The 20,843-nt window shown below is 40.1% G+C and overlaps 1 protein-coding gene across 2 annotated transcripts in view; it reads left to right on the plus strand.

Annotated features, from left to right (window-relative positions):
* spen (spen family transcriptional repressor) overlaps nucleotides 1-19,229 on the plus strand; it is a 31,364-nt gene extending 12,135 nt beyond the window's left edge. For both annotated transcript variants that reach the window (XM_015398268.1, XM_015398269.1), the window contains 13 exons: nucleotides 1,379-1,993; nucleotides 6,552-6,709; nucleotides 6,798-6,998; nucleotides 7,075-7,226; nucleotides 7,322-7,447; nucleotides 7,540-7,653; nucleotides 7,773-7,886; nucleotides 7,979-8,079; nucleotides 8,166-15,939; nucleotides 16,040-16,384; nucleotides 17,795-17,989; nucleotides 18,106-18,264; nucleotides 18,345-19,229. In XM_015398268.1, coding sequence (XP_015253754.1) covers nucleotides 1,379-1,993; nucleotides 6,552-6,709; nucleotides 6,798-6,998; nucleotides 7,075-7,226; nucleotides 7,322-7,447; nucleotides 7,540-7,653; nucleotides 7,773-7,886; nucleotides 7,979-8,079; nucleotides 8,166-15,939; nucleotides 16,040-16,384; nucleotides 17,795-17,989; nucleotides 18,106-18,264; nucleotides 18,345-18,476 — 10,186 coding nt within the window. In that variant the 3' untranslated portion in view covers nucleotides 18,477-19,229. The remainder of the gene's footprint in view (nucleotides 1-1,378; nucleotides 1,994-6,551; nucleotides 6,710-6,797; nucleotides 6,999-7,074; nucleotides 7,227-7,321; nucleotides 7,448-7,539; nucleotides 7,654-7,772; nucleotides 7,887-7,978; nucleotides 8,080-8,165; nucleotides 15,940-16,039; nucleotides 16,385-17,794; nucleotides 17,990-18,105; nucleotides 18,265-18,344) is intronic.
* Nucleotides 19,230-20,843: the final 1,614 nt, after the last annotated feature.

Consider the following 20,843-nt stretch of genomic DNA (forward strand, 5'->3'; position numbering starts at 1 on the left):
TAGTATAAATATACCTCAGAGGCCCAGGCATTGATGTGGTTAGTTAGATTTCTACAGTGTAGAGATAAACTTCACCTGAATAATTACACTATTATTGGACTAAGGTAAAAAAACCTAAAAACACGTAGGATATAAAAATTATTTGTATATATGGTTGTATGTAATACTTTCTTTACATATAGCATACCATATGGAGTGCTAACCCCTAGAGTATTGTTGTCTGTATAAGTGCTTTGTTGGGATTGGTTTACTTGTAGGGTAGGCAATTGATTGTTTAAGCCAAAAAGGCTTTTCTGTATAATGAAGGAGTCCCCGTTGTTTTGTTTTCAAAATGATCAAATTGCATTTAAACCTTAAAAACTCCATATACCTTTTATTTTTCCTGTTCTACCTGAATTGATCACTAGTTTGTTATGGAAATTCCTGCTAAAATGGATTTAGTTAGAGTCTGTGGATAAAACCAAATTCAGCCTTGTGTTGCGCCAGTGTAGCTAATTTGCTGCTGATGATTAAATCTGATTTCAAACAGCAATAATTGCTGTCCTGTCCCGCTTATTATGGAGACTTTTGTAATATGACTCCCGTAATGACACAGCACTTGTAATAGCAATTTCAATTCTGATTGCTGGATTTTTTAATGAAGATAACACAGAATGGTTTGAAGAGTTTTGTTTTTGTTAGAGAAACTAAAAGAGGTAAAAACCGTGCAGCTTTTTCACAACTTGGTTCAGTTGGCCAAGAAAATCCCCAGCAAATTTACACGAAAAGTCAAAATGGCTTTTTTCTAGTTTAGAATATAATAAACCAGAATGATTAGATGATCTTTAAACACTTCCTTAATGCCTTTTAAATAACCTAATATTTCGTAGTAGTGCATTAAGAAGAAATGTCTCATGTACAAAGCAAATCTTAGTTTAGTGTGGTGTGTTGAAATTCCTTTCATTTGAATATTAAAAAGTACAGTCAAAGTATTTTGATTCTTCGCCAGCCAAGATCAGAGGATTAATATATTATCAATTATTCAGATGTAATCTCAAAACACATAACAATGTGTAAAAAGTCAATTTTATTCGTCCATATGAAGACAAATGGGTCTAATTTAGTCTAATGTCCTATTAAAAGCGATAACAGACCTGATCATAATTTGTCTTATCAGTTGCTTATTGAACATTTATTTTAGTTTTGTTGGTAGACCAATAATTCATTTCCCTTTGAAATGCAAAAATCTTTCTTAAAACCTTCTCAAACATTTTGCTCTGTCTGTCCCTGTGTCTAATTATGGCAACCCCTTACTCTATATAACCTATATTGTTGATTGTCCACCGATCTTGAATGATAAAACTGCAAAGTAACTTGGGTTTCTCTTCGTGTTTGTTAGGACTGCAGAGGGTCGCGAGCGGCCGTACGATCACAGCACCTACGGACATCACGAGCGCCCTGGTAGCAGTTTCGACCGTCAACGGCACTATGAAACAGACTATTACCGTGACGCAAGAGACAGGACTCTTAGTAATGCCGTAAGTGGGTCTGGCACCGCAGGTGGAAGTGGTACCGCTGTGTCTTCAGGTGTCAGTGGAACTATAGTTGGTCCTGTTTCTGGAAATACGGGAACTGCTGGATCAGCAGGGGCCTCGACGGCAGGAAGCGGAGGATCTACTTCAAGCGGGGTCGGCTTCTACCGCTCCCACAGCAGGAGTCCTTGTCGGTTTGAGGCACCAGAGCCTCGCTATGAGTCTCGCTCCAGGGAACCGTTTACTTTGGCCAGTGTGGTTCACAGGGACCTTTACCGGGAAGACCGGGGACGGCGGGTGGAGAGGTCGTACCGTCACAGCCGCAGCCGATCTCCACACTCAACACATTCGCGAAATCCCTCGCCTCAGAGACTAGTGACTCAGGCTTCCCGTCTTCCACGCTCCCACAGTGGGTCAGGCTCTCGCAGCCGCTCCTCCAGCTCAGACTCAGTCAGCAGTACCAGCAGCAGTACAAGTGGCAGGTGAGTGAAATATACCCTCAGGTTTCCGGTCTCTCGTGAGATTAAACTCAACTTTATGCCAAGATATTCGATCATGTATTGTATGCTCATTTTAGGACAGTGTTGTTTTCTCACAAAATGCTTGAATCAGCCAATGTCAACCACGAGAAATTATGCAAGACCTCATTTAAATTGGTCCCATTTTTAAACACGCTTGTGCAACATGTCTAAAACTGGACTGCAGTCAGTGAAGAGTCACGTAAAACAGTGTCTTACAAATTAATTGTACGAAAAACTGTTTTCATCCGCAACCTTGGTGCTTATTTACACAGTTTTAGAACAACTAATGTAATCATACAGTCTAAAAACATATAACTATCTTAGATATACAGTAAATCATAACATTTTGGTTTAGATTTATTAGGTGTTATTTTTCTGCTAGTTCGCATGCATTTTTTTTAAGTAAAAGCAGGTATTCACTAACATAGACATGTTTAAACTGTATATTGTTGTTTTTTTGCTTACTATTTTCAGGAGGTCATGACCTTTATTCTAATGGTGCCTAAAAGCAATCTCATATCAAACGACTGTAAAGACAGTCTTTAGACAACAATGACATGGAAGCTCAACATGTCTCCTGTTATCCAGTTGGTGTCAATATGTTACTTTGTATGATAAGTTATCTATATGTACCCTGGATAAGAAAATGAGTGCTTTAAAGTAGTAAGGAAGTAGTTTTTAAATGTCAAATCATTCTGGCTTGAACATGTATATAAATGTACTCTTTATTGGACAATATTGTCCCAAAATTTTGAACATTTCTATTTTAAAAAAAATTCTGTCTTAAAATCTGTGTTGTTTTTTTTTTAACTTATCTTATGCAGGCCAGTTATACGTCAGCTTGTACACCTAAATTTGGCCAATCATATATCAACGGTCATTTGTTAATCAATTTTTTTCTGTCATAGCATCTTGATTCATATGTCGCAGCTAATATACACAATGGTTGAAAAAATTTTTTACTTTACCATTGTGTTCCGTCCCAGTGTTCAGGGGGATTGACCACTGTGTCTTCAGCAGGACTTAGAGCTAACAGAGCTGGCAGCGTTGCGAGGCAAGGGCTCTAACATGTACGGCTGTAAGCCTTCTACACCAAACCAAGTTTCTGCCGCCCTGGCGTCCTCTTCCACAACAACTTTGCCCCCGCTTTCCTCCTCTAAATAGAAAATGTATGACAGAGGAGACTCATCCACAACCTCCGACACAAAACTCTCCTCCTCTTGCATGATTCCTCTGTCCATAGTGTTCCTTAACAGTGTCGTTTCTAAGTCACCAATTTAGTGCTACTAGGTCCCAATGGAATTTCCCATTGGGAACCTACTAGTACTAAGTTGCTAACTGGTTAGCAAGACGCTCCCGACAAACTGGCCACAACCAAACTTGCTTGCGAACTTTCCGCCACAACAATCCCGCCCCCTTGATAATCGCCCGATCACATTCACTTTATTCAGTTGTGTAAAGTCGTGCACCACTCGTGAGAATTTGGAACTGCAACGGTTAGAACAGCCGCTTCCCTACGACTTTAAGATCATTAGCTCATACATATGACAGGGATTAATGAAGAAAAACTGCCCATTAAACTAAGATGACAGATCTTAGCCACTAAGAAGCTAAAGATTTGCATTGGAATAGTTTGTAGGCTATGGCAGCTTTTTTGGCAAAGTTTCTAAGGGTGATGAGAAAACTTTGCCTAGCTTACCTTGAGCCGCTAAAACTACTTGCATTTCGACTCTATTTTGCACCATCCCAGATGCGATAAACCGAATGGCTATTTCATGGATTTTAAATGGAGGATTCATGGGAATTCTTTATAGAGCAAAATTGAAGTTTTTTGACACATTAGCTAGGATCACGTTGGCCCAGGGATAAAAAAGCTGTCAGACACCACATTAGAAAAATGTATTCGCTCCGACAGCGTCAAGAACATGCCGTTAACTCCCAAACCAGGGTGAACTTCAAGCAACAGAGTGGAGTCATTGTTTTTGGAAAGATATGCTGGAAAAAAATAAATTTTCTTGTTTTTTGTGGAGTATGTATAAAGATTTATAAAAACTTTATTCTAGTTGTTAAAGTCCAAAAGGTAACATTGTTTAATGCTTTCTTTATCATTAGGAAGGCAGCATGATTAAACAAGTCATGAAGCCTAAAACTTTATTTAGTAATGGACACACAAGGAAAGAATATGTTTTTTTTTTACATTTATTTTTAATGCCTCTAACGTGTCCTAAAGATGGTAAATTTTATGATTATATTTGGTGATTATATTATTGGGTCTTCATTACAGTTAAAACTTAAATCTAAAACAGCAGATTTACTTATATACTAAGATCCTATGATCCGGGTCTTGCTTGTCAAGGTGAAACCTACCCTGCTGTGTCTCTGATGCAATCTTTGGCTGTGATTTTTTACAGTGTTCTAACTAAATCAAACAACAGTAAGGCAGTGACAGTGACCATAGCAACATTTCAGTTTCCTGTATATCTCAGGAGTTATCACAACCACATACCAGTGTCGTCTGCATAATGCAGTTTAAATCATCGTGCATTAGTGCACGGTTGGCGGCACTGATTTATCATAATGGTGGGTCTGTAAGATTTGGCACAATTAAAAAGGGAAGGTACCTTAAGGATGCTACAGGAGAAATACCTCACTTGAGGTATACGGAGGTCTGAATTTTAGCCGAAGTCATATCATGCCATGGAAATATCCTTCTTATGACAATAAACAAACCCTTAGTTAGAGTTCCATTTGCGTAAATGCAGTATCCGATTTCCAAATATTTTCACTCTAGTCTGTATTGCTGGTTGGATTTCCTTTAGAGTTGTAAAGGGGTGTTTGGTTAACTATTTTAATGGCACATTGTGTCGTGAACATTTGCATGCTGCTAAAGTCCACTTTGATTAGCCAAGTTTATGTTGTGAATTAACGTGCCTCATGGGGTTGGTGCTTGAGGACAAAGGTTTGTGTGTCCCTCTGCTTTTGATGTGTGGAGCGATGGCCACAACCTCTAAATCATTGTTAACTTTGGCCCAACTACAAAACGCCTCGTGGAAAATCCATGAAATGTTTGTTGTCGATTTCAGAAGCTCTTTTTTCATGCAGAAATATAGCACAGGTCATTACAGAAAATAATTTCTTTTGTCATTAATTAGCTGATTGGTGTTTATATGGAAAAACATTACAATAAATTACAGAGGAGTAATAATACATTTTATATTATTGAAATGCTTTAAAGTTGTTTACTTAAATGTGATTTTAGTGCTTTATAAAATGATTGAAATCAGAGTAACGCCTGATTTCTCTTCATGGGAATTTAGCTGCACTCCAGTTGTTTTTTCTCCTTTGACTGTCTCACTACTGGCTGGGCTTTGAAAGAGATGTAGCGACACATGTGGTTTGACCGGGAAGTAGGGGTTGGATATCAGGAGATGGCAGCTGCCTTTTTCGCACTGCCTACCTCTGTGTATGGGTAATTGCAACCGCCCCCCCATCACCCCCACCCCCCTCCGTGAGATCCAGTTGGAACTGGAAATTTCTGGCCAGTGCTGGCTGCCTGCCCACTCCCACAGGCCAGGCTCCGTCAGCGGCACTTCCGGGAGCGTCTGAGCACATGAGGAGAAAGTGAGAAGGAAACAAACAGCAGAGGGCCTAGAAAGCTGAGACAGACATGGGAATTGTCTGAGTAGGTGCATGAGGCAGACAGAAATTCGCCACTTTTGCATTTTTTTCCCCTTCACAGGTTACACAATTTTTTAAAAATGAAATAAAGAATAGAAAAGTTGATCATAACCCCTTAACAGAGAATGGATTATGGTTATTTTTCTTTATTTGCCACTATCAGTTTTAACCGCATTGCAAGAACTTTCAGACCTCTAGACATCCAATAGTATGCAACTTTTTAAAAATCGTTCCATACTGTAATTTGAAGAGAATGAAAACAAAGTCCTTGTCTTTTTGTCAGTATTACAAAGTGAGATGATGGCATTTTAACATCACTGTGATATAAGAACCAAAACAAAAAAATCCTTAATGCATTTCCAACCAGTATAAGGCATGGCACCCAGCAATGTTTTTTTTTTTTATATGTTCCGTTCAAATGCCTTGTAGCTTCTGCTATTCAGTAATGAAAAGCGAGACTCATTCAATCAAAACACCAGTTGACTCATTTAAACTAATGAGATGCCCGCTCTCCTGATGAGTATTCTCATTAAGCATTACTTCAAAAATGTTGCATTTGTACAGCCCAGTTATTTACATCACTATAATTCATAACAATGTTAACACATTACCAAAAAAAAAAAAAAAAAATCTACTTTAATGAAATGCTGTTCATTTTTATTCAACCATGTTACAGTTAGGTTCAACACAGTGACATTCAAGCTCAGTCTTATTTGCACGCAGTTCCTTTTACAATCCTACTCCCTGAAGTCAGTAACCAGATGACACAGCATAGGCTTTTATTTAAAAAGGCAGCAGAATGCATTAAATCTTTGTATTTTATGTGCTTGCTTTGCTGTAGTGAATCGAGCAGTAGCTCAAGTGATGACTCCCCGGCCCGTTCAGTGCAGTCGGCTGCTGTTCCTGCGCCATCAGCTCTTCCATTATCCTCCCTTGACAAGGACGAACCCCGTAAAAGCTTTGGCATCAAGGTCCAAAATCTTCCTGTGCGCTCGACAGGTACGTGGTATAGCCCTGCTAATGTAGACAAGTGAATGTTAAATAAATGGTAATGCATAGTAAGACATTTTTTACTTGTTTGCTACAGATACAAGCCTTAAGGATGGTTTGTTCCATGAATTCAAAAAACATGGAAAAGTTACATCTGTTCAAATTCATGGAGCTTCAGAGGAGCGCTATGGGCTTGTCTTTTTCCGCCAACCAGAAGACCAAGAGAAAGCACTTGGCGCCTCCAAGGGGAAGCTATTTTTTGGGATGCAAATTGATGTCACAGCCTGGAATGGCCCAGGTGAGTTTACATTTATACTTACATCTATACTTTGCAAAAAAAATGTAATTCTTGCTCACACACCTTTATCTAACAGAGACAGAAAGTGAAAACGAATTCCGACCGCTGGACGAGAGGATTGATGAGTTCCATCCAAAAGCTACCCGGACATTATTTATTGGAAACCTGGAAAAGACCACCACTTACCATGATCTGCTAAACATTTTTCAACGTTTTGGAGAAATTGTGGTAGGTTGTTTTACTTTAATCTTATTTTTTTCAGTAACAGTCATACCAACATAGCTGTGTTTTCTGAAAGATATTCTTTGTTATTGTTCCTTAAGGACATCGACATAAAGAAGGTGAATGGAGCCCCACAGTATGCTTTTCTGCAATACTGCGACATTGCCAGTGTTTGCAAGGCCATGAAAAAGATGGATGGCGAGTATCTTGGTAACAACAGACTGAAGGTGAGACTTATGTGGATTTCATTTAGTCATTTTTGTATAATTCTATTTCATTCCAATTTCCAGTCTGATATTTCAACTTTTTTTTTTCTCAGCTGGGCTTTGGGAAGAGCATGCCCACAACTTGTGTTTGGTTGGATGGATTGGCTGCAAACACAACAGAGCAGTTTCTCACTCGCCATTTTTGCCGCTATGGGCATGTTGTCAAGGTAAGCCAGTTTATTCTGGAACCCTACAGTCAACCCCTCTTTTTTTTTTTTTTTTTTTTTTTTTTTTTTTTTTTAGAAATTTGACCATTCTCTCTTTTGTTTCTTCTTTTCGCTAATAGGTAGTACTTGACAGAATGAAAGGAATGGCCCTTATCCTGTACAACAACATTGAATATGCCCAAGCAGCTGTCAAAGACACAAAGGGCTGGAAGATAGGGGGCAATAAAATCAAGGCGAGTGGAAGAGTAGAAATCACAATATGAAAGTGTGTCCTTTAATCTCGGCGCTTTGTGAACTAACCCTGGCTGTTGTTTTTTGTCTTTAGGTGGACTTTGCAAATCAGGAAAGTCAGATGGCTTTTTATCGTTCAATGCAGGCTTCTGGGCAAGATATTCGAGAGTTTTATGAGTTTCTTTCTGAAAGAAGGTTTGTATCATTTGTGTTTTTTCAGGACAGTTGGTCCTTAATACTGTTTCATCCTTAAAACTAAACAGATTTTTTTTTTTTGGCAGAGATGATCGACGAAGCCAATATGAGTTTCAAACAGAGAGACAATATTACGAAAATGTTAGAACCCCTGGAACGTATACTGATGATCCACGGAGGAAATACCCGGCTAGAAGTCGAGAGTTCTACACTGAGTGGGACCCATATCAAGCGGATTACTATGATTCCCAGTACTTTGAGGACCCAAGAGATTATCGGGAATACAGAGCTGATCCTTATGAACAGGACATCCGTAAATACAGCTACTTGCAGCGGGAGCGAGAAAGAGAGAGGGAGCGTTTTGAGACAGATCGTGGACGCGATCATGGAAGGAGGACCATAGAGCGCAGCCAAAGCCCTTCTCACATCTCCACTCGCCGTCCCGTCAGCCCCACAGCATCGCCCTCACTCTCTGAGAGAATACCGAGTGATTCAGATCGGAGGATTTGCTGTCGATCATCTGACAGAAGTGGCAGCTGCAGTTCAGTCTCCCCTCCTAGATTTGAAAAACTGGAAAAGGTGCGTGCCGAAAGATATAATAAAACTGATAAACCTGAGAAGGACCGTGGTTTTGAAATTGAGAGACCAAGTGTGGTTGAAAAGGAGAAGAGAACCGGGCGAAAAGAGCGAGGGGATAAAGAAAAAAGTGAGAAGCAAAGGCTTAAAAAACTCAAAGTCACATCACCTACCATTCAGACGTTGGAAATAGAACCAGAACTTGAAAGAGACGTTAGCCCTGAGTCAGTACTACGGGGTAAGATGAGTAAAACTTCAAAGGATAGCTCCAGCAAAACGAGGTTAGACCTTCTGCCTTGTGTGGTGCAGTTAACACGTGTTAAAGAAAAAGAAGGAAAACTGATTGGTCATACTGTCCAAGAAAAGCAAACATTGAGGGCTGGCAGTGACAGTCCCAAATTGGCATCGCCCACGGCTGACCAGAGAAGTCCTTCATTCCGCTCAGAATCATCCAAAGGTGAGAAGCATGGGAAGATGCCCAGAGAAAAAAATATACACAGTCTAATAGAGATCACTGAAAAGGATTGTAAAATTAAATCCAAAAAACATGGAAAATCAGAGTGTGGATTTGATAATAGCGTTGCTCTGGACATTGATCGTTTGGCTGCAAGAAAAAGGCGTTTTGAAGAATGTGGAAGAGCTGATCGTCAAAGGAGATCTAACGAAGAAGATGCTGGTAAGGCTGGACTTTACAAACTGTGGAACAACACAAAGGATACAGGATTAGAGAAAGTCCTTTTGATCAGAGGGTTGCATAAAAAAGAACAACACAAGGATAAATCTGTCCGGATGGTTTCGGTTACCAGTCCTAAAGATGGACGGGACTGTGAAGGCAAACCTCCAGGCCCCCCTCTGGAGGGGCAGTCGCATTTTGGAGAGTTGCTTGAAGACTCTACATCACAAAATAATTCTCCCTTCTTCAGAATGGATTTGGAGGGTTTAAAAGCTGAAAACTGCTCCAGTCTCACAAAGATATTAGATGATGGCAGCTTTGATATGGATGAATTAAAGGAACAGAGACAGCTTTTGTCTGAAAATGAACTGGGAAGTGCAAAGTGCAGAGACTATGATGGCGATGAACATTGTGTGAACATTAACCAGTCTGTTTGCGCAAAACAAATTGAGCAAAGTCGATGGCTCCTACCCAAGCCTAGGGATGCTGATAAAATTGTCAAATTTGAAAGGTCGCCAAATAATGAGGCTTGTGATTCAGAAAAGGACTATATCCAGCATGAAGTTGCAAAATTAAATCAGGACATTGCCAATGAAGACTTCTCTTCTAGTAAACGAAAAAAGCTTGAGAGCTTTGACCTCGACGTCCGGAAAGTAAAACGAGAGAATGACTTTCCAAGCTCCCAGGAATTCAATGAAAACAGCTATGGTATGCCATCTTCCATAGGAGCTGGTCAGTCTTCAGAAAATGAGGATGATGATTCCCGCATTTCCCTGTCGGTTGCAAAAAAGGAAAAAAAATCCTCCCCTTCGACTGATGAAAGGTATTCACGCACAGAATCGTTAAAAAATCATTTCAGTTTGACCACTAGAAATTTCCAGTCTTCGAACAATCTTCTCCCAAAGGTAAAATCGTCCTTGCTTGGATTTGATGATGAAGTAATGCAACATTGGGAAAGGAGAATAAAATCAGATTCTCTCAGAATGGAAATGACATTCCCAAATGACACTCTTAAACGGGAAAATATCCACAAACGTCTTAGCCAAGATTTGGAGCCTGGAGAATTGCAGTCTGATTCAGACGACGACGGAGACAACAAACACATCTCTCCCAAATCCAGTAGTTCTCTGTCATACATTCTCAGAGATCGTGAGGAGAGAATGACAGACCTCAAGCTTTCAGGCTCCTTGGAGAAAAATAAGTTTTACTCCTTTGCATTAGACAAAACAATAACTCCTGACACAAAAGCACTCCTTGAAAGAGCCAAGACCTTGTATTCATCAAGGGAAGATAATTGGTCCTTTCTCCCCTCACGTTTTCCGGTGTCACATAGTTGTTCCGAGAAGGATAAGGCAGTGCTGGCGCCTCGACCCATTCCTTCATGGTACATGAAAAAGAAGAAGATCCGTACAGATTCTGTTGAAAAGTTGCATGATAAAAAGGAGGAGCTCAAGCCACAGGACCAAGAACGTCAGGAATTATTTGCCTCCCGTTTCTTGCACAGCTCAATCTTTGAGCAGGATTCACGCAGACTGCAACGCCTTGAACGTAAAGACCAAGATTACGAAACTGTGAGTGGTAGCCCTTTTACAAAGGGTGCTGCTATAGAAACGCATTCAGAGTCTGGAGGGGCTGATGTTTCCACAGAGCCCATTGTGCTTTTCCATAGTCGATTTTTAGAACTACAGCAACAAAAAGATAAGGACCAACCCCCACCTGACCCTGAAAGTGATCCTGTAGTGATGGAGATTAAAAAAGATGAAACTTTGAGCTGTGATCATGTGACATCTGAAAAGGAAGATGAGCCACCCACAAAGGCTTGTGAAAAATCAGTTAGCCCTCCAATAAGTGTAAAAATGACACCATTCCTCCCTTCTCCTAAAGAAACAGCCTTAACAGAGAAGGAAATTGTAGCGCCATCCACTGATCAATCAGTGTCATTTGTTAAAGAGGAAAAAGTTGAACCAGCTGTAGATGGGTGCCCGTCTCATTCTACTCTTGTTGAAAATATCAAATTAGCTTCTCCTGAAGTAACCATAAGTCCTCCACCTACAGTTTCTGAACCTGACTCTGCAACTGAAATAAAAGCTGAGTTAACTGAACCCCAAACAGAAAGTGATAATAGTTTGGTGGTTGAGCAACATGTTGCGGAAGACAAGCCTCACACACCTGCTGGTTTATCAAGTGCCTTTGAAAAAGACACAAGGGAAATTGCTCGCTCTGATTCTTCAAATATGGAAAAAAGCTCTGAAGTGAGTAAGTCAGAGCCTGATATTGAAAACCAGACCGCAGAAGAATTTGAGGAATCTCAGAAAACTGAAACAGATAGTGAGCCATGTATGCCAGAGCTAGTGGCTGAAGTGAAACCATTACCTACTCGCAGAAAAACCAAGGGTAAAAGGGCAAAAACCCAAGCTGTGTTACGTAACACACAACCAACCAATATTATCAGCAAAGAGAAACCTGCAACACGGAAAAGTGAACGGATTGACAGAGAAAAGCTCAAAAGGGCATCGTCTCCTAGAGCAGAAGCACCTAAATTGTATGAATCAAAAAACACATCAAAATCTCCCATACACGCATCAGATTCAGATCAAAACCTTGAGTCGAGTTTGATTGTTGGGAGAACACGACGGAGGAATGTGAGGTCAGTCTATGCCACTCTACATGATGATGAACAAGCTGGGAAAGAGGTAACAGAGTCGCCACGTTGCATGCGCAAAAGAGGGGCAGACAAAGACCAAACACAGCAAGAGGTTCAAGTTCAGACTAATACCAGGCGGGGACGCCCTCCCAAGAGAGGTGTCAAACGAATTGTAGAGTTATCACCAGTAAAAGGGGACCAAAAGAAAACAGCTGAAGTTGACACAGAGGCTGGAGAGATGACAAATACTGCAGAAGCTGCTGTGAAACCCTCTGAGGGATGGCGTTCACCCCGTACACAAAAACTCCAACAAAGTTCAATACCTTCCTCTACTCCAAACAAAAAGGGAAGTAGAATAGACAAATCAACTGGGAACAAATTATTGTCAACTGAACAAGCTGATCAGTCAAGCAACGATGAATTAGAGCTTAAGCCTAAAGCCAACACAGAACCTGCTGGCAAGCTATCAGACAGGGCAGAAAATGCAACGCCAATGCTCAGAAAAGAAAAAGATTCTGTTGAAAAAACTTCTGAGGCTGTTGTTGAGAAGAAAGACACCAGCTCATGTGAGAGGGGAAAACAACCTGAAAAAAATGTAAAAGTTAAAACACCAAGGTTGAAACGTAATACTAAACAGTTAACTGATGACAAATCACACAGTCTGAAAAACTTGGAAATTCGGGTTAGTGTTGATGACGTAAAAGGTTTACTTCGCTCAGAGGATCTTGATTCAGATAGTTTTACAGCAAATATTTCAAAAGGCAAGGTTGTGGTGCAAGAGATAGAGGAAGCACAGATGGACTTTTCAAAAGATACCAAAGAGACTAATACACAAGAAAACGAAGACACTCTATCAGAATCTGAACCTCCTGCTGATCCAACTGCTGTTCTTTTAGCACGACAGATGGAGCTGGAGCAGGCAGTTGAAAATATTGCCAAACTTACAGCTGACCAGCCTCCAAGACCTTATAAAGAACCACCTTCTGGGCAACCTAGTGTATTGCCCCCTGTCATAGTAGAACCAGAAGTTGAAGTTGAAGAGGAAAAGCGAGCAAATCCCGCCAGTGAAACAGAACTTGCTGCTGCTATTGATTCCATTACAGCTGAAGAAACTTGTGGAGAAGCAGATAGCTTCACGGCTGCTCCTACGTACTCTGCTCTTGTTCCTACCCCTGAATCTGTGATCTCCACCTCATCCTCCTCCAATGACATCATGGAGCCAGAAACACACATGGCCATTAATAATATCCTAGCTGGAGACCTAGATGATGACTCTCAAACCCAAAGCCCAAAACCTTTAATGACAGAGTTAAAGGCAGCTAATGAACCAGTTCTTCTTGACCCACCTAAGAAGACAAATAAAGTCAGAGCCAGAACCCCAAAGAAATCAAGAAGTCGTAAAGGTTTAGCTAGCAAAAAGGGGGACTCTGCTGATGAAGTTTCTCAGTCAGAACCATCACCAGTAAAGTTACCTGAGTCGATCCCAGAAGATCCAGAAACTGCTGACTCAAAAGCAGTGACTGTTTCAGCTGGAGTGTCTTCAGTGACTTCTGTGGTTACAGCTGTTGCAACTTGTAGACGTGATGTTACAAGTGCTATAACAGTAGACAACCCCAAAGAGGCAGAGCAGCCTGAAGTGGAACAACCTGTTCCCAAAGAATCTGCCTTTCATTTAGGTACAAACAACAGCGCTGCTTCTAAAAAGCCTCTCCAAAAGGTAGAATCAAGTAGTCTTTCCTTCAGCCCTACTAATTCTACACCAGTTTCCCAGCTTAATGTTCCGTTGTTACGACCGGCCAAAATGCCACTTTCTCCTGACTGGCCTCAACGATCTGAAGAAAGCAGGATCTTTGTTAATCCTTCCTGTCATGTAACAGTAGTTACTCCCACAATACCTCCATCAACTGCGCTTGGAACCCCTGCAGCTAATCCCCCAATGCCTCCTGACACCAAGGCCTCTGATATTGATCCTAGTTCCAGTACTCTGAGAAAAATATTAATGGAACCCAAATATGTGTCAGCAACCAACAGCAATGCTATGACTACCACTATGGTAACATCTGCACTGTCTGATCATTCAAAGATGTCCGAGAACGAAAATCCCACTGATGCACTTGGTTCAAGACAGCTACATCTTGAAGAAAGGCCACTAATCCCACCTAAGTCATTGCACCATAAGCCATCCCCACTTACAGAATCCCAACAGAATTGTGGGGAAAAGAAACCTCATACAATTATGTCGCCGACTACCTCAGTAATAAGTAGAATTCCAATGCCTTATGATACAGAAGAAACGCCACGAATTTCGCTAAGTAATCGAAGTATTGGTCTGACCATTCCCAAGCAAAAAATTAGATCAAACTCCAATGAGAACAACCGCTGCCATAGTGTGGAAATACCAGATGATGTCTCTAGAGGGCGCTCTGTTGTTGAGTCTACTCCCTACCATACAGGTTCTAGTCCTGGTTTGAGGGTGAACACATCAGAAGGTGTAGTTGTTCTGAGTTATTCTGGTCAAAAAACAGAAGGACCTCACAGGATGAGAGCCAAAATAAGCCAGATTCCTCCTGGTGATGTGGAATTTCAACAATCTGTGCCCAAATCTCAGCTAAAGCAAGACCCTATCATAACTTCATCTCAGTCACCTAACCCAAAAGCTCCTTCGACTCCAGCTGGCTATGGGCACACAGGAGTCCTTTTGACCAACCAGTCCTACAGTTCTCAACCTGTTATTTCAAGTATCAAGCAAGAAGGTGTTGTATGTGACAAATCTGAAACGCCCTACCATACAACTTCATCAGGTGTTGTGAAGATGTTCCAGCCGCCTGTTAGCTCCTCTCAAGTTTTGATGTACAATCAAGCTGTAATACAGCAGCAGCATGGCAAAAGAGGATTAGTGACAGAGACATTAACAAAAAAGATGGACATTAGCAAAGCTGTTCAGCAGTCGAACTTAAGTCCTGTCATGAGTCCACACCACCCATCTATCCCTGGAACACGTATGAGTCCTAGCCCTGGCAACACAAACGATCGGTCTAGTTTACACCTCAAGCAAGAACCCCATTCTCCTCGAACAGCTGGTCATTCCCCGTCACCTTATGTCAAAACCTGTCCATCCAGCAGCTCTCCCATTGGGACATCTGTTGTTTTCAGTCAAGGTATGCCAGCGCTGTCCACGTACCCTTCCAGCATGCATCACTCCCACTCAGAACAGTCATCCGTCATAATCCAGCCTCATAGTGTAACTCAGTCATTAGCTCATGAAGCCAGAATGAACAGCACATCTTTGTCTGGGATAAATTATGGAAGGCGAGGAGACTGCTTGCCTTCTTCGCATCCAGGATCTACAAAAAGCTCAAATACTCCACAGCCTAATATAATTCGAGATATGGTTTTACAGTCTCATTCAAGTCCTCAAAGATCAATGTCAGCTGGTGGAAACAGTGCATGTGAAGAAGAGCCAAGACACTTTAACCAAGCTCATAGTAGATCCTCAGTTTCCCATCTTCCGTCAGATGTAATGGTGGCACATAGTGAACACAGAGGACTTCACCCAGGCATTCGCATGGACCAGTACAGAGAAATTCACCAGCGCTTACTCATGCACCAGCAACTAGGAGAACAGGCATCTGTTGAAGCAAGGCAGTCCCGCAACTCAGAGAGTGCAATAACATCTTCAAGCAACATCTCTGGACCGTCAAGAAGTCCTATATTGGTAAAGGGCATAGACTTTTCTGCAAAAGAGCCTCTCAACTCACCAGAAGGGAAGCTAATGCATTTAAGCCCCAATGAAAGTAGAATTAGAGGAGTCCATGCATCTAGCCCTGTTTTGATGTCTTCTCACCCTCACGGAGTTCAGCTAATGCATCCAGGAGGAAGCAACTTTTCAGTATATCGAGACATGCGGGGCTTCCCATCCCAGTTTCCAGGACACAATCTGGCTAACCAAGGCATTTCATCTACACAGGTAACAACTGTCAATTGTGAGAATAGTTTTTTTTTTTTTTACAGATGACCCCAAATTGTGCCCTGATTTCGTTAACGTGATTCATTTTTTTCCTAATCAGATCCCTACGGACCATGAGCTGGGAACCAGAGGAAAATTAAGTCAGCCACATGGGGGAGGAAGTGATTCCACACCTGAAAGCCCTCATCTTCGTCACACTACCTCTTCGGAACTATCACACATTTCCCGAATATCAGGGGAGACAGTCTCTCCGTCATACCAGTCCCCATTGATGTCACCTATGGGTCTCTCTCACAAGCCAGATCTGTCGCTACAGAAAGGCCCTTGCACCTTCCTCCTTACTCCACCACCAACGGCGCCCTCATCAAGCCCAAAACAGCTACGACATGATTCCAAGCTGGAACATTCCGGACATCGGTCCATCGACATGGTTCAACTGTTAAAAGTAAGACAAATTAACCATCAGCATATACAGTTGTGCTTGAAAGTTCGCATACCCTCCCAGTTAAGAAAATTATACATTCACACTAGTAATTCAAATAGCACAAACTGAAAAAATATTATTATATATACATATCTTATTGCTTGTTTCGCTTTACATTTATTTAGCCGTCTTTAATGGAATGGTATGTTGCATGTTGTTCAACCACGACTGTATGTTTGAAAATTGAACTATAAGAAGGTATAACAACAGGATGAACATATTCTATCTGCCCTACCCGTCTTAGCAGTCATCAGTTTCAATATTTGAATAGAGGCAACTTCACACAAAGTGTTGTAGAAAGAAGCAAGATTTATTTTTTTTTCAATTTTAGGATGTGGAGGACATCAATACTGCCTTGAAATGATTAACATTGGCGGTTAGAATGGTTAGCACAGCTGGCTTTTTTAAAAGGGCAGTATCTTTACCCTAGCTCAGGAATTTCCAAACCATTTATCTTCCTTTGCACACACAGATTGAGTTCTTTAAAGGATAAAACTGAATAACTTTGCTATAGCCTCTTGCTCTAACCCACAACTTAAATGAAATGCAGACATGTACAAAATCTAAAATGCATTCGCTTTTAATTATCTCAATGTTTCCTCTAACATCCTTCGTAATTACCTCACCAGCAGATTTTCTATTGCAATACAATACGCCTAATTATAAAATTAAAGTCTCTTCATTAAAACATGGCCATATTTTGAATGTGAGCTTTTTTTTTTTATTTAATGGAGAGGCTAGTGCAAAATGTTTTTTGAGCTAGGTTGAGGCTGATTATTGAAATTGGTGTATTTTGCAAAACTGTAATGGGACACTATTTGTATCCAGTCATGCAGAATGTTTTTATGGTTTATTATCATGTGAACAAACTTCTTCACGTCATTCAACTGAACTTCTTATGTTTGCGGCATATTTAATGAAAGCACAGCTAGTGAAGCTGAAAAGAGCTAACTTTGAGTCATGCTCCCACATGAAAATCTACAACATGAAAGTAAATTTTAATGAGGTGAATTTTGTGCCATTATGTCACAAGTAAAGAACACAATTTGCAAGTGGAAGTTAAAAAAAAAAAAAAAAAAAAAAAAAAAAAAATCTAAAAAAATGGAAAAGTTACTTTAACATTTTTCATTTTGTAAATTCTGGATAAATTTGATGGAACAAAATCCACTCCATAGTTGTAATAAAGACCAGGTAGGCCTTGTTTATGGCGCACTCACAGATCTTGAGAAAGATTTAAACTTCCCATTGGATAGTTCGACCTTTAAGGTGGAACTCTAGTTATCACATTTGAAAAATGATTTTAAATCTGTAGCAAAGGAGAAGCTCTAATTGAAATAATTAAACACTGTTTTATCTTTTTTTTCCCCCCAGAAATATCCTATAGTTTGGCAAGGCCTCTTGGCGCTGAAAAACGACCAGGCTGCAGTCCAGTTACACTTTGTGTCTGGAAACACCATGCTGGCCCAGCGCTCCCTTCCACCCCCGGAGGGAGGTTCTCTTCTCCGTATTGTCCAGAGGATGAGGCTTGAGGCTTCCCAGTTGGATAGCGTAGCACGTAGGATGACTGTGAGTACCTTGGTATTTTAGCTGAGAGCCAGAAACATTAAGCATTGAATAGATTACATGGATCCTCAGATTTATAGAATTGTTGTAAAATGTCTTTTTGAACCTATTTCTGGCAGATGGAAAATGACTACTGTTTGCTCCTGGCTCTACCCTGTGGTCGAGACCAAGAAGATGTCCTTGGTCAAACCCAAGCTTTGAAAAGTGGCTTCATTACTTACCTGCAAGCCAAACAGGCAGCTGGCATCATTAATGTACCCAACCCCGGCTCTAACCAGGTTTGTTCTAAACTGCAGCTTTTCTTCTCGCTGTTGTTCATGATGATTTCCTTCTCAAACTGTTTTCATGTCAACTACAGGCAGCTTATGTGGTGCAAATATTCCCGCCGTGTGAATTCTCGGAAAGCCATCTTTCACGCCTGGCTCCGGACCTTCTCAACAGCATCTCCAGCATTTCCCCTCACCTTATGATTGTTATAGCCTCTGTTTAATTGATTACCTCCATTTTCTTTTTTATTTATTTTTTTCTGAACAATGCCAACACCAGCCCTTTTGGATTGAACCAGTTTGGAAACTGGAGATTTTTCATCCATATGAGTTTGACTCAAAAAAAAAAAAAAAAAAATACAAACAACAAAAAGACGAACAGAAAAAAATACAATTGTTTCCTCCTTCACTTCACCAAGTCCTTAAATCACCCAGTGATGATGAATTCCAAAAACTAGACCTTTTTTAAATAGGATGCAGAGGGTTGAACGGTGATTTTTGATGATCATTTTGGATTGCAGTTTTCCTTTTTTCATGTTTGAGCTGTTCTGCATAGCCTTTTGTAATTCATGACATTCATAAAGCTGTGGATCCAGACCTACAGATGGGACGTTTTTTACCCTCATAAGTGATTGTGATGTTTTTGTTTCCTTTTTTTTTTAAACTTGAGATTTCATTGCACTATGTTGACAAGATTTTATGAACTCTGTACATATTTGTGCATAAATTGATACATGTTATGAATTTATTCTAGTGATTAGTCAAAGGAAGCTATTGCCAACGGATTGATGGAGGCGATTCTGGTCTTCATCAGTCATGATGGTTTCCTCCTACACTTTCTGCAAGTTTCTGTGACATTTCCAAACCCGAGTTTCCATCTCAACGTGTTCCCTGCCCCAAGGAACTCATGATGGGACCCGTGGAGTTGTACATTTTACGCGCAATGCCTCAATAGGGGACGGTAAAAAAAAAAAAGAGACTTATTTAATTATTTTCCTTTCGTTTGCATCTTCTGGAATCTCGAGGTTATCGTGGACAATTGTGTGACTGTAAATAATGTAAATATATAAAAAAGACTGAAACTGAAAAATAGAGAGACCAAGCAAATTATTTTACAAGACAGAAAGTGAATTCCTTGTTTCTTTAAGTATGCTTTTTGTTCGTCCTTATCACATTCTTATTTATTTTTTAATCGTTTATTATTTTGGTTGGGAGACGAATGTGAATCCGAGGGAAGATATGCAGAAAAAAACAATAAAAAAAAAAAAACAAGATTCTGTGCCAAAATATCTGTTGCAAATGCTCATCTGTGTTTTAAAAAAAAAAGATATGTGACCTAAACCTATTTTCATATTTAAATTTGTATTTTGCTGTTCAGATGGCACATTGATTCATGTCTTTGTTTTATTTTTGTTGATATTCTATTACTGCAGTGCTTTTTAACAAGCAGGCTGCAAATTCATTTGAAGGAACTTTTTGTACTGTAGAGGTTGCATTTGTCTTTTAAAAATCACCTTGTCCTGTACTGCCCCCTGCTGACTGAAATCCATCCATCCGATTATATACGGAAGAATTCATACCAGATTTTTTTATGCCACTAGAGGGCGCCACCTGTAGTATGTCATGTTCTTTTTAAATCTTAAATTGTAAGGTAGGATCATAAAGGCAAAGAATGTGACTCAAACTAATGTGTTGATCATCTGCCCCCATCCTCCCTCCTGTCTGTCTCTGTGAGCCAAGCTGTAAATACCCATGTGTCTATTATGTGACTCTGTGTACCCCCCCCACCCCCCAACACTCACACACTTTACAGTTGTCTGTATTCAGGGTCTTTATTTTTGTTTTGTGCAACAAAACAAAGCGGCGATAAAGAGTGAAACCGATGCTGAAAGTAAAACCATGCTTGTCAGTTTTGTGGTGTAAATATTTCTATGACTGCAAGCTGAAAAACTCTCATGGTAATGTTGAAGGCACTTATAATTTTTGATATACAAATGAAAGAAAGAAAAAAAACAGTCTTAAAACAGTTATTAATATGAAAAATGTCTTTTGATCAACCTTCATTTTGAGTGTATTTTGCTGTTCCTCCATGAGGACATTTTAAACTGTAACATAAATGGTTGTTTAACTTACTTCTGAAGATCATTAAATGGTCCATGGCTCTGCATTTTGGGGGTTTTTTTGTGATTTTTTTTTTTTTCTTTAATCATATATTTCCAACTGATCCTTTCTGATCCATGGAGCTTTAAAAAAATCACTGGAGACTTCTGACATTTTTCTATATTTTTGTTTTACCTAAATGTTTAAAACATCAGTCTTAAATACCAGACTGAAACAAACAGACCGAATACAATATAAGGTCAGTAATTGATTGATGGTAAGTGAATATCTAAAACAACCTTATCCTATATGAGAATGTAATTGTCGTCTCGAGTTTAGATGTAGTTTAAGCAAATTGTACTATGAAGTATTTGTGATAAATGGAGCTCACTTTGCAGAGTAGTGTTTTTTTTTTTTTGTCTTCCATTTTTAACAGTTGATGGGACAGGTGTTGTGAATGAAACGGTGCCCAGCTTGAAAGAGCTTCTGTG

The sequence above is a fragment of the Cyprinodon variegatus genome, unplaced genomic scaffold (genome assembly GCF_000732505.1).
Source record: "Cyprinodon variegatus isolate N-32 unplaced genomic scaffold, C_variegatus-1.0 Scaffold921, whole genome shotgun sequence".
Lineage (NCBI taxonomy): Eukaryota > Metazoa > Chordata > Actinopteri > Cyprinodontiformes > Cyprinodontidae > Cyprinodon > Cyprinodon variegatus.